General features: G+C 55.7%; 1 protein-coding gene across 8 annotated transcripts in view; it reads left to right on the forward strand.

Moving 5' to 3' along the window:
• The window catches only part of Zmynd8 (zinc finger MYND-type containing 8), a 97,447-nt gene that overhangs the window by 22,479 nt on the left and 61,368 nt on the right, over positions 1 to 13,600 (forward strand). For all 8 annotated transcript variants that reach the window (XM_077799386.1, XM_077799389.1, XM_077799391.1 and 5 more), the window contains one exon: positions 8,685 to 8,833. In XM_077799386.1, the coding sequence (XP_077655512.1) occupies positions 8,685 to 8,833 (149 nt within the window). The remainder of the gene's footprint in view (positions 1 to 8,684; positions 8,834 to 13,600) is intronic.

Below are 13,600 nucleotides of genomic sequence, written 5' to 3' on the forward strand. Positions count from 1 at the left end.
CCCTGAGCTCCTGCTGGATACTGGATCCTGGGGATACAGATCCGGGTAGGAGCACCTGGCCTGTCCTGAGGGTTCCATCAATCTGTTGTCCCCATCCTCCACTCACAGTGTCACAGCATTCAGGGGCCCAGCACTTACTGAGTGTCCTAGGTCTTGGCCAGCCCAGCGCCTGCCTGGCCCCTCCTGCACCTGGGTCTTGTGGCTGCCTGGTTTCTGAGGCCTTTGTGCCCTGACAGCACACAGATGCGTCTCTGCATCCCACCATGTGGCCGCCCCGCGATGCTCCGCGTCCCACTCCCCCGTGGGTGGGCACTGCTGTGTGTCCTGTCTTGGGCTCCCATGGCCACGCTGCAGCGGCTGCCCTGGTGCCTGCTCTGAGCACGCCTTGCCCGTGGGCGGTAGGAAGGGCATCTCGGCCTCGCCCACTGGGGTCCCGGGGACGGGAAGCCTCCCCCCTCCCTCCCTGGGCTCCCTGAAATGTGGGGGATGTTCTACGTCTGAAATCCTCCCTTCCCCAGAGGGGTGCCCTGCGTCCGCGGTGGAGGGCTGTCCTTCTTCCTGGTCAGCCTGCTCTCGTCTTCATTAAGGGGCTTCCCAGAGGCCTGCGGAGCGCGGCCCGGCTCCCGGCGGCACCTGGGCCTCCATCCCCTCCATTCTGAGGCGCCTTTCTTCCCCTTTCTTCTCCCAGACCCACTTCTGGGCTTCAGCTGCAGCCGCACAGAATCGCCTTTTTGTTTCTGAACGGGCCCTCGCGCCGCCACGGCTCCCACTGCCCCATTTGAAAGCGTGGGGCACCTGAGCTTCCCAGAAGCCCGGCTGCGCGGTGGGGGTGGCACGGAGTCCCTGCGGCCGCGTGAATCACGCACATGGGTCTCTGCCAGCAGAGCCAGCGGCCTTGGGCCGGCCCGAGGCAACCGGTTCCTCCACATTCCCTGTGTGGTCTGGCCCAGGTGGCTGGCCGCCCTCTATGTGCCATGTTGGAGTGGCCCCGAGGCCTGGCCTCTGAGGGCGGGGGTCAGTGCTTTCCTGGAGCAGGTTGGGCTCTGCCTCTTGGTAAATTGCATGGAGTTGGTTCTGCAGCAGGAGATCCCTGGCCGCTGCTCTCGCTCTTCCTCCCCCAGGCCCTCAGTCCAGCTCCAAGGAGAAGTGAGGTCGCTCAGGCTGCTGAGCTGGAGACAGAAGCCCTTTGGAAACCAGCCCCTTCCCTGGGTAGAAGCAGGTCCACCTCTTCATTCCAACTGCCCTTTGATCCCAGTGTGCCCGGTGTGTGGGGTGGGGGAGGCTGTGCAGGGACCGGTCACTCCTCCCGCACCAGGACGGGCTTCTGCCTTCCAGGAAGCGCATCAGAACTCAGAGGCAGTTGGAGCAATTATTAGGACAATTGAAAGCACATTGAAAATACCAGGCACTGCCCGGTCCCCTTCCCCTCCTCACTCCTGGCCTGCAGCACAGCTCCGGCTCCTTGTGTTTATTCACCTTCACCTGAATAAATGGCTCTTTGGTGCAGTGCACCGAGGACTTGCAGCTTGGCTGTGCTGCTGTCGAGGGTGATAAATCAGAGGCGAAGGCTCAGGGACATCAAGGCAAGCCTCTGCCGCAGATGGCCTGGTCGCAGAGAGGTGATGGTGTCCTTGCCCCACCAGGTGACCTCATGTGTCCAGGACCAGGGCTGGCCTGCTAAGTGGTGACTCTTAGCCTGTCCTCTGCTTCTTCCTCCTCCCCCTGGGAGAGGCTGCCGAGGAACCGGAAGCAGGAATGTCTGCAGAGCAAGCCTCTGTGTCTTTGGAAAAGGACAGGCCAGGCCCTCGGAGAAGCCAGGCTTCCTCCATGGCCGGTAAGTGTGCCCTCCCTGATTCCTGGGCTCTATTTGGGTCGCGGTGCCCGAGTTGCCGGGGAAGTGACCCTCTTATCCCGCTGCCTTGTTTTCCCTTTCACCCCGTCTCCTGGTTCTGGGTGGGAAGCTCCGGTCACCGAGGGCGTCCTGGAGGAGCCACCAGGGCCGTGGAGGAGGCCGCTGCCCTCTGACCTGGCAGGCCCAGGGGGGCGCCGTGCTCCCCATGGGTTCCCGTGGCTCCGAGGCCGTGTCTGCCCCAGGTCTGTGGGGACTCACATGCTCCTCGAGGCTCAACTTTCTTTGCTCTAAGGACAGTTTCCCTCCCTGCCCCCCTCCTTTGCCCTGATTCCTGCTCTCTGCCAGGAGGAAATTCCGGGCCTTTTTTTTTAAACGATGTATTCGATGTATTCGCTCCTCTTGGAGGCCCCAAGGTTCCTGCAGTGGGAGGCTGCTTGGGTCCCTGCTCCGTGTCCCAGGAGGGCAGCTGCTTTGGAAGTGATCAGCCGGGCTCCACCTCACTGCTTCTGGGAGGGCAGCTGCGGGTGGTCATGTTTGTGGCGGGCTGTGCTGAGGGCCGTGGTCACTGAGAGCCCTCTGAGCCTTGCCGGCCTCCTCTGACCTCCTCTGTCCCTGGAATCCTGCATTTTTATGGTCTGATTGAAATGCAGAAATCCATCCTGGCTCATTCCGCACTCCACATGGACTGATGTCTTTGATGACTGTGAACTGTTTGTGGGGTTGATTTAACGTGCACTTTGGAGAAGGCATGCTCTGCTTTGGGGGCAGGGTGGTGGTGGGGAGGAGGAGGAAGAGGAGGAAGAGAAGGAGCAATGATTGAGATAGTTCCTTGATTGAGCTCACTTTGTGCCCAGTCTTCTCCTGAAAGCCGAGCAAAATCAACTCATCTCCTCCTTTGGTGACTCTGCCCTTATCTCCGTCTTCCAGAACAGCCCAGAGAGGCTGAGTTGCTTCCTCATGGTCACACTGCTGGGGAGAGCGGAACTATGTTCTGGAGGCTGTTAATGCCAGAGAGCAGTTTCCTGACCGCCTGTCTTTGTTGTCTACGACCTGGTGCCTCTACTCTGTAGGATGACCAGTTGTTCCAGTTTGCCTAGGGTACCCCGCTGCGGTGGTGGACATGCGGTGGTGGACATGCGTGTCCCACTTATCTTGCATGCAGGCCCCAGCAGGCTTGTGCAGATGTTGTTAAGGAAATTTAACACCCATAGAAACAGGAGGCCTGGGCCTTGGCGCTTCAGCCCTTCCCCTGGAGGGAGGCGACGATTCCCTGTAATACGTGTCATTTCCGAGACCCAGGAGAGCATCCAGTGCTGACTCAGGCCCTGGGCGTGGGTGGGGACAGGGTGCCTGGCGTGGCCTGTCTGGGAGGCCTCGGTGGAGACAGAGAAGGGAGGGGAGGTGATCCTGGAGCCCCCAGCCTCTTTTGTAGCACCCAGCAGTTCTGATGCCACCGTTGGAAGATCCGAAGGTGAATGTGCTCCTGGGCGAGTGTCGTTGGAGAGAATGGTGTGCCACCTTCGCCCAGTTCCCGCAACTCCTGGTGGGACCTTCCCTGCCCCCACAGCTGTTGGGGAAAAACAAAAACAAAAGCAAAACGAGAGCCACCTGTTCAACCCTGGGCCCTAACTTAGCAAGTCCTCGCGCTCGGAGCCAAGGGTGAGGCCCTGCTGGGGCGAGGTCCTGGGGTGCCAGGGTTGGCATCGTGGGCCTCAGAGCCAGCACAGCTGCCTGGGTTCAGTTCCCTGCCCGCCCCTCAGCAGCTGTGCCGTCTTGGACAAGTGACCTGGAGGGAACCCCAGGGAAGCATTTTAAATGGTGCCTTGTGCTTATTGCATGTGACAAAGGACAGTCTTGGCTGTTAATAACTGCGGCTCAGGAAGGCTCAGATCCAGGCCTGCTTGGAGGATGGATCCCCTCAAGTCACGGTGTGGCCGGGCAGTGGCGGGCAGGGTTGTTTCTGGTGGTTCCCAGTTAGGTCTGGGGAGGATCTCATCACATGCTTGGCTCTTGGTACCCAGGAGACTTCCCGTATTCTGAAGATCTCGGGGAAGTGTCACCAGCCGGGAAACGTGCTGCTTCCTGTTGAGGGCCAAGATGTTTCCCAGAGTCATCACCCTGGCCCTCCCCGGCCCGGTTCACCCGGAGGATCCCTCCCAGGCCAGACCTACCTGGAGGGCGGGTAGGGGCCCAGGGTTGCTGGTGGGCCAGCCCCATAGAGTCACCAGAGAAAGTGGCCAGGAAAACCCAGACCGAAACAGAACCCAGAAACCCTTCAGATCCAAGGTGAACCCTTCCCCGCGCTGCAGTCCAAGAGGCTGTTGGTCATCCTTCCAAGTTCGAGGATGAAATGTGCTTAGCAATACGGCCTCGTCAGAATGAAATCATTAAAGGAGGAAAAAAAAAAATTGACTCAGCCTTTTGGAAAAGCTCCCTGTGGTGGCTTCGTTACCTTGACGACAGCCAGATTTCTACCACCATCTTGTCACCACCCGAGGCCTGGTCTCAGCCAAGGGCTTGCGTCAGAGCTGACCGCCATCTCCGACCTCTGAAGGGTGTGGGGTCCGGTGGACGTTTCCTGGAGTTTCTGCCTCTGAGCCTTCACAGAAGGCCCTGCTCTTGCCAGATGTGTCTGCTGATTGGGGGCTATTAAATTTCTGCCCCTTGGATACAGCCACTCAACTCTCATTAACTCTGGGGGGAATCGGGGCCTTTGTAACCGCTTTTAATTGCTTTTTTTTTTTAATTATTTATTTATGTTTTTAAAAATGTTTTTAGTGGTCCATGAATACAATACCTTCATTTTGTTGGTTTAGTTTTATGTGGTGCTGGGGATCGAACCCAGGGCCTCGTACATGCCAGGCAAGTGCTCTACCACTTGAGCTACAACTCCAGCCCCCACATTGGGGTTTATATGTTCTGCTGAGACTGGAAAGTTGGGGATACTCTTCAGTGTGGTGACCCTGGGCCAGACCCGTCCTTCCACAGTGCAGGACCCAGTTTGCTCCTGGTGTCCTGGTGGACTTGGGCAAACCTGCGTGGGGCGCTCTAAATGGTTGAGGGGAGTATTGATTTCTGGTGTTGTTCATGGCATTAAAGGATTTTGAAATCCCAGAGGGACTTTGAGATCTGCTGGCCCCGTGGTCTTGATCTCTAGGACACCTCTGAGAAGCCTGAGTAGGCTTGGCCGCTCGGCCCGGGGAGTGGAGTCTGTGTGCAGGACGCGCCTTGGGTTGGTGGTGGGCTCCAGGGGAGAGCTTCATTGGGTCCCTTTCCTTCTTCCTTCCCCACTTTACAGACCAGGCACTGAGGCCCTGAGAGGGAAAGACACTTCCTAGGGCTCTTTTTGATGTGGCTTCATTTTCCACCTGGTCACCTGGCCTGGCTCTGTTTGTGGAGCCCCAGACCAGCCCCCGCAGGGTGATGGGAGGTGGAGGAGATGCCTCCCCAGGCCCGAGACCTCACAGTGCCCCCAGACACACACCACCCAGAGCATCTCAGACTGGGCGCCTCTTAGCCCTGGAAGGCCGTTGAAGAGGGTGGCTGGACCCTGCCCCAGTGTTTCTGATCCTGTGGACCCAGAGCAGGGCCCCAGATTGTCATTTCTAGTGTATTCTCAGGTGCTGCTGCGGCTGCTACTGCTGCTGGTTGCCCTCACCCCAGGGGACCTCAGTCACAGAGATCACAGGTGCCAGGGGGAGCTGGCGCTGCTCCGGCCCCGGCGGCCACCTGAGCACTGGCTGGCTGGTCCCATCACCAGACCCTGTGTGTCTGGGGCCTGGGGGAAATGAGTGGCAGGTGCTGGGTGGTCCTTGCAGTGAGCTTCCCTTCCAAGATCCTCCCGAGAAACCCTCCCTCCCTCTCCCACGGGTGAGCTTTTCTTCTCTCCCAATACACTTGAAAACACACCAACCCAAGCCTTTGCCTGATGGCGCTCTCTGTGTGTGTTTTGTGTGGCTGGGATGGAACCCAGGAGTGCTTTGCCACTGAGCTACACCCCAGCCTTTTTAAATCTTTTTATTTGTTTATTTTTTTGGTTCCGGGGATTGAACTCGCCGGGGGGGGGGGGCACTTGACCACTGAGCCCCATGTCAGCCCTGTTTTATTTAGAGACAGGGTCTCACTGAGTAGCTTAGCGCCTCACCTCGCCATGGCCGAGGCTGGCTTTGAACTCTCAATTCTCCTGTCTCAGCCTCCTGAGCTGCTAGGATTACAGGCGTGTGCAGCCGGGCCCGGCCCCTTTTTATTTTTTGAGACAAGATCTTGTAAAGTCTGGAGGCTAGCTTTGAACTTGTGATCCTCCTGCCTCAGCCTCCTGAGTCAATGGGATAACAGGTGTGCACCACCACTCCTGGCTCAGAACACCTTTCTTAAACTTTAATACTCTTGACACTTGAGCAGAGTATGGGGGTGTACTAGAGTCGTGTAGCACAAATCCCCAGCGCCTTCTGTGGCTCTCAATCCAGTCCCAACTTTATCCACCTGGGACGTTTTTATCCTGAATTGGGTCTCCTCCTTCGTTCATCAGGGACTTTGGTTCGCACCTGCTGCTTTCTTTTTCTTTTTTTTTAAATGTGTAACTGAATTTTATAAATACTTTTAATCTCCCTTATTTTGATAAAGTCATCCAGGCACATAGTGAATACAATACACCGAGGTATACAGTGAAAAATAATCTCTCTCCGCTCCCTACAGGTCTCCTTCCAAGGCGGCCACCTGTCCCCATGTAGAGCCCTGCTGTGCTTTTGTGTTCATGTGGGAGTCTTCTGAGGATGCACAGGCACATCCTTACGGGTCCCTTAATGTGCTGGATACCTGTTGCTTGGCAATGTCAGTTCATGGGGAGGTGCCCTTTGGATCCTTTCTGGTTTGCAGTGCTAGGGAACACGCCAGGGCCTCGCACATCCCCGGCCCTTTTTAATTTTTACTTGGAGACAGGGGCTCACTAAGTTGCGGAGGCTGATCTTGAACTTGCCCTCCTCCTGCCTCAGCCTCCCGAGTCACTGGGGATGACAGGTGTGGGTCACGGCACCTGGCTGCCTGTCTTTCTCAAGGGCTGGAGCATTCCATGGTGTCTGTGGACTGGCTCTTCGTGGACACATAAGTTGTCCAGTTCTGGGCACAACCCACGGTGGGGGACTGTGGAGCCAGGCAGTGTGGAGAAAGTGAGTTTTCCCGTCCGACAGTGGAGAGGACCCTTCTGGGAAAGCCGTTTTCCCTGGGTGTCGGTCCCTATTCCCGGAGCCTGTCCCGGGTTCTGTCTTTTACCTTTCTCACTAACTGACTCCTGTGCCGTGGGGGAACCCTTTGGGCTTTCTGGGCCTCCACTTGGTGTCTGTGGGATGCTCCCCCAGACCCTGGTTTCTTCACCCTCAGGACACCTGTGGTTAGCACTGAATTTCCTCTCATCACTGGTCTGCCGATCATGGGTTCAGAACTTTCTGGAAGCCTGGTGGTGAGGCAGGAGAGTCCGCTCATGGTCAGGCCTTGTGCACCCACTAGAGGCTGCCTGCCCGTCCTCCCAAATCAAAGGGAGGCCTGGCATTCGGTGATGTGGGACCAGTCCACCTTCCCTGAAGGCGGGAGATGGTGCAGGGTGGTGTGTGTGCTGAGACTTGCCCGGTGTCGAACCGCAGGAGGAACATCTTTGGAGATCGTCATCTTCCTGCATCTCACCTCCCGTCCCAGCCCGGTGCGCGGGGTGTGCTCTCTGCTCTCCCCTCTCCGGTGTCTGTAGCTTTTGCTCTTCAGGATGTCAGCTGTCCCAAGCTGCGCCACTATTGTCCATAAGCCACGGAGGCCACCTTGGGGCATGGGATGGACTCTGGTCCTTGCAGGTGAAGACTGAATGGATGGTGGCAGAAGGATGCACTGAGACACTGACTGGGAGGGAGGCTGGAAACGAGGGGTGTCTGGTAAGAGGGGGGCTGGTACTTTTCAGGCGAGGATCAATAAGAATGTGATTCGTATTGATTTCTTGGGAGGAAGATCTCAGAGTGCCCACTGTTGACAGCCGGGAGAACTTTCCGGTGGGCAGGGTCCTTCTTTTTACCCCTTCTGTTTTGTCAGCTGTGAGCGTACACAGCAGCGCTCCTTTTCTGCACAGAGCAAGGTGCTGTCGTTGCCCTGGTGTGTGGCCTTGGTGACCTGCCTTTCATCGTTTCCTGATTGGCCATTTTTGTGGGTGTGGAAATGAAGTTCTTGGGCATGTGAACAGCGCGGGTGCCTATGTGACGCCTCCTAGGAGCTTGGTTGCGGCCTTGTCAACAGGGACACAGTCGGGAACGGTGATGAGTGTGCCGGGTGGAGGCTCATTCTCACCCCGACGTGGGATCGACGTGGGATCGACGTGGGATCGACGTGGGATCCTTGCTCACTTTATCTGGTGTCGTCACGGCCTGTGGGCCCTGAACTTTTTTTGTTTTGGCAACCAACCAAGATTTCATAAAGATATCACGTAGGAGTGGAGAGTGGTGGTTCATGCCTGTAATCCCAGCTCATTGGGAGGCTGAGGCAGGAGGATCACAAGGTCAAGGTCAGCCTGGGCAAGACCCTGTCTCAAGATAAAATTTTAAAAAAGGGTTGGGGATGTAGCTCCGTGGCAGAGGGCTCCTGGGTTAAATCCATAGTACCCTCCCCCTCCAAAAAGTCACGCACATCGAAGAAAGACTGTTTGACCTTGACCTTGGACAACAGGTATATTCTAGGAGGAGGAGTATACTTGCAAATGACCTTGAGTTTGGGGGAAAATGCACCCCATCACACTCACCCTCCTGTGGGACCCTGGCCACCCTGGTGCTTTAAAGCGTGTGCTCCCGTGTGTCTCTTTCAGATCCTGGCTCTGCAGACAGAACAGCCCAGAAAAGAAAGTTCCCCAGCCCCCCACATTCTTCCAATGGCCACTCGCCGCAGGACACCTCTACAAGCCCCATTAAAAAGAAAAAGAAGCCCGGCTTACTGAGCAGCAACAGCAAGGAGCAGGTAAGGCCGCGGCTGGGCGCGGCGTGGCATGGGCCGCCAGCGGGCAGCCGTGCTCCGTTCCTCGGGGCGGGCTTGGCATCTGTTCAGCAGGCTGCCCTGGCGCTGCCTGCCATTTGCATGTGCAGAAAGGGCAGCTCAGAGGGGCTGTGTGAGGTGTCCAGCGGGTTCTCAGATCTGTTTGGGGACAGAGCAGTGACCCAGAGGAGATGAGGCTATTGTTCTCGGGGCTGGGGCTTCTCCCTGCTCTGAGGACTGTTTTCCCGGTGGCCTGAGGATCTCCCCTGCTGACCAGTGCTGGGCGACACAGCTCCCTGCCCATCTCGTTTTCTCATCTGTAAAATGAAGGGTGTGGGCCCCTGGTAGAGGCATGGCCCAAGGGTCCCCTCCCCTTCTCCTGAGCACAGGCTCCCCGTCCCCTGGGCTGGCAGGACTGTCAGAGGCTGGGAATCCTCTTCCCCATCCTGGGTCTCATCTCGGGAGCCTTCCGGCTCTAAAATTCTCTAGTGCAGCTTAGACATTCCAAATAGGGGACGTGAGAGCACTGTGGACCCACTGGCGGAGGCGTCCACCCCTGTGTGGACTGCGAGGTCAGGGGTCCTTGAGTGGTTCTTGGGCTGCGGTTCCTGGCGACCCGCTCGTCTGTTCTGTGCACTGACGGGCCCTGGAGTGGGCCCTGGGATGGAGGGTGGCATCAGACGAGGTTGCTGCCTTCACGGTTAAGTGCCCGGCCTGGGAGAGGCGTGTGTCTGAGCGCAAGTCTATTTTCATTCTCAGAATTATAGAGTGAACTGCCAGCTCTGCCTCAGGCCTGTGACTGTGGGCACGAGGACCTCTGGGAGTCTGGTTTCCTCGTTCACGGAATTGGGCGCCCTGGCGTGCTGCTCGGGCCCCGGGGCAGTCATGGAGACTCTTGGAGCTCGCGGACAGGGCAAGAGCAGAGTATGAGTTGACGTTCCTCCTGGGAGGCAGGCTGTTTCTGTGGCAGTGTCCTAGGCTCCGCGGTCTGCTGCTCGTGAGCCCTCGAGATCGACCAGTGTCAGGGAGCAACTTGGTCTTTTCTGTTTCAAGTGACGTGGCCGCCTGGGGCTGGTAGCTGCCTTGCCAGTTAGGATCCCATCGGAGGAGGAGCAACTGGGGGTCCCTCGTGTGTTTCCAGGGGCTCTTGGAAATAAAAAAAGTGTTGATGATGATACCGAAGCAGTGTTTGCCCCAGGTCACCTGCTGTGGCAAACATTTGTGTCAGTCTGAATGTTTGTGCCAGGAAGGGCCGTGTGCGTCACATTTTACAGTTGAAAACATAGAGATTGAATTGCTCCTTCTGTCCCAGAAGCTGGTGAGGACCTGCTGCAGTCTCCCCGGAGCCATCTCAGAGCTATTAGCCATCTCAGAGCGGCCAGATAACCCTCAGCCTTCATTAAACCACAGTTTGGCTTCCTGAGCAGCACTCCCTTCCCAGTTCCCAGGGAGTCCTGAGAGCAGATGTCCTTCCTGGCCAGAAGCTGTCCTTTCCTGTCCCTTCCCTCTGCCTGTGCACCCATGCACACCCATGCACACCCACGCACACCCACTGTGGGAGTCCCCACTGTCCTCTAAGGATTTGCTCACAGTCCTTTCTCTGGAAGCTAATCCACTGGGGTCTTTGCTGCTTTGCTCTTACCCTGTGTGAAGACCGTTTCTGTGGCACAGAAACCTCATGACCAACTGATGTGTCTGTAAGTTGGTGTCCCCCGCTTTGGACTAGCAGCCTCAGAGAAGGAGCCAATGTGCAGGACTGTTGTCACCTCAGGGCCTGACACAGGGTGGGAACTCATGGATGCAGAAGGCGCTCGGCCATGGGCACAGCAGGGCCAGGGCGGGGGACACAGGGCCTGAGCACACTTCCTGTCCTCTCCAGTATCCACAGGTGGGGGAGGTGCTCCTCTTGGACACAGGATCCTTCCAGGTCACGGCATTTCCATTTTTGATGGAGACCTGTTATTATCAAGAGCTGAGCCAAGTTTAAGTGCAGCACTTTTTTGTCTCTTTTTCACATATTGGGAACTCAGGACTTTTAGAGGGAGGCTTTCTGTTCTTTTTTTTTTTTTTTTCTTTACTTTTTTCTTTCTGTGGTGGTATTCATCAGACCCAGGGCCTTCTGAAGGCTGAACATTTGCTCTACTACTGAGCTGTATCCCCAGGGGGAGTTTTAAAAAAAATTTATTTTTATTTTTTTTGGTATTGGGAATTGAATCCAGGGACGCCTAACCACTGAGCCATATCATACCCAGCCATTTTTAATATTTTATTTAGAGACAGGGTCTCCCTGACTTGCTTAGGGCCTCGCTGAGTTACTGAGGCTGGCTTTGAACTTGGGATCCTCCTGCTTCAGCTTCCTGAGCCTCTGGGATTACTGGTGGAGCACACCTACCCCAGGGCGGGGATTTTAAGAAGAACTTTAAAATACTTTATTTGGGGCTGGGGACGTAGCTCAGTGGTAGAGCTATTGCCTCCCATATAGGTGGGTTCCCTGGGTTCCCTCCCCACTACCAAAAAATAATAAAATAAAACAGAAAAACCTTAACCCACAAAAACACAAACGAGCGCTTCTCACGGCAGTCCTTGCTTGGAGTAGGCAGCATATTAACCGCTGGAACAGTTGGTGGGGACCCCACAGGTTGGCGTGGGCTCTGCCCACCCTCCCCTCACGTCCAGGCTGGTGAGGGTTCCCCACTCCGGGGTCCGGCTGGTTCCAGGGCTGTGTGACTCTCACGGGCTTTGCAGTCAGCTCCACTCCTTTGCAAATGCAGGACAAAAGCTGATGCACGGTGCTGTCACTCCTCTGTGCCACCTGAGTGGCCTCTGCAGGCATGTGAACTCGTGGCCTCCCCTCCACCACACAAGTGCAGGTCCAGAGCACCTGTTCTCGGGTGGATGTAGACGAGGTGTTGGCGACTGCTGCCTGTGGCCCAGGAGCCTGTTTTTATAAAGTTTTATTGGCACACAGCTCTGTGGCTGCACTGCACGGCCAGAGCTGAGCACTGTCAGTAGAGACTGAGTGGCCTGCCAGGCTCACCTCTTTGTAGAAAGTGTTTGCCGCCTCTTGGTGTGCACAAAGACATTCCAGAAGTCAGCGGAAGGGTCTTTCCCACTCTGCTTGTCATGCCAGCCCGTGGAAGGGCAGAGAATGAGAACATGTGCTCTCAGGACCTGTAACTGTCCCATGATATCCCAGGCTGTAACCTGCCTGCTTCCCTGTGGGGAAGAGAAAATCATAACTCATTTTGCCTGAAATGATTTGCTTTTCCTTTTAAAAGTGTTCCATGTTGTCAGATTATTTTTATGGAGCAGGTAACACTTACAAGCAGCAGATTAGGAAAGGATCTGATTGACAGGCGATTAATCAGGCAGCTGGTTCTCGGCACCCAGGGCTGCTCCAGGAGAGGAGGGAGTCTGGAGACTGGACCAGCCCAGCTGCCCCTGTCCTCTGGGGACAGCCACCCGGGACAGTGGGGTGGGATAGTGACAGGGTGTGAGAGACACTTCATGCTGAAGGATCAGTCACCTGCCTTCTGCTCAGTCCCCAGCACCAAGGAAACAAAAACAAGACCAAAAAAGATCCAGCTTGTATTTGACGGTAGATGTGGTTGCAAGTAAGGGAGGTTCGAGGTCACACTGGACTCTTCCTGTTTTATTATCGTTGTTATTTTTTGGTAGTGGGGATGGGACCCAGGGGTGCTGAAAGCTGAGCCACATCCCTATCCTTTCTTGTGCTTTATTTATTTATGGTGCTGGGGATTGAACCATATTTGCATGCAAGGCAAATACTCTACCCACTGAGCTGTATCCCCACCCCCCCCCTTTTTATGTTTTATTTTGAGACAGGGTCTCACTAGTCCTGAGGGCCTTGCTAGGTAGCTGACCTGGCTTTGAACTTGTGATCGTCCTGCCTCAGCCTCCTGAGGCTCCTGGGATTATAGGTGTGTGCCACCACACCTGGCCCCAGCCCTTTTTAAAACAAGTTTTTTGAGACAGGGTCTCACTAAGTTGCCCAGGCTGTCCTCCTGCCTCAGCCTCCCAAGTTGGGGTTACAGTTGTGCGCCAAGCTTTCTCGATCACTCCGCTAGTTACCGGGGCTGTTTGATGCTCCCCGTGGACTGGATCATAGATTTAAATAGGATTCCATATTGGAGGGTGATGGCGGTTTTCCTAATGAGTTTCTTCTGAGTGATTTAATGTGCCTGGAGGATGGCTTTCCTGTATTTCTGGTGTCCCTGGACCTGCCACCAAGTCATCTTCCTGAGTTGTTTGTAATGAAGGCTGAGGTTCTCTGGCAACTCCAGGGGCCTCAAGTGTTCAAGAGGAAGGTTCTTGTTGGCTCACAACTTTGTGCCTTGGGGGTGGCCTTAAAAATGGAAGATCATTTTTTGGTCCCTCGAATCCAATTGCTATATTCTCTAAGTGCCTATAGTATGAAGACTCCCAGGGCAGATTGCACACTTCTGTTGGCTTTGTAAACGTGAACTTGTGTACGTTGGGCTCTTAACCATGGGGACGACATTGGTGATGGTGGCACCGTGTTAATTCCATACATTCTGTCCTCTCATTTGAACACAGCCCCATAATCCCGTGATGGTAGGTACCTCACTTTCATTTTACAGATGAGAAAACTGAGGCCCAGAGGTGGGGAGACCCGTCCAAGGTCATGCGGCTGTTTAGCGGTAGTTAAAATTTGTACCTACGTAGGCCAGGGCCGCCTGGTGACTCTGAGACACTAGTGTTCAGTCTGTG

The sequence above is a fragment of the Urocitellus parryii genome, chromosome 6 (assembly GCF_045843805.1).
Source record: "Urocitellus parryii isolate mUroPar1 chromosome 6, mUroPar1.hap1, whole genome shotgun sequence".
Taxonomy (NCBI): Eukaryota; Metazoa; Chordata; class Mammalia; order Rodentia; family Sciuridae; genus Urocitellus; species Urocitellus parryii.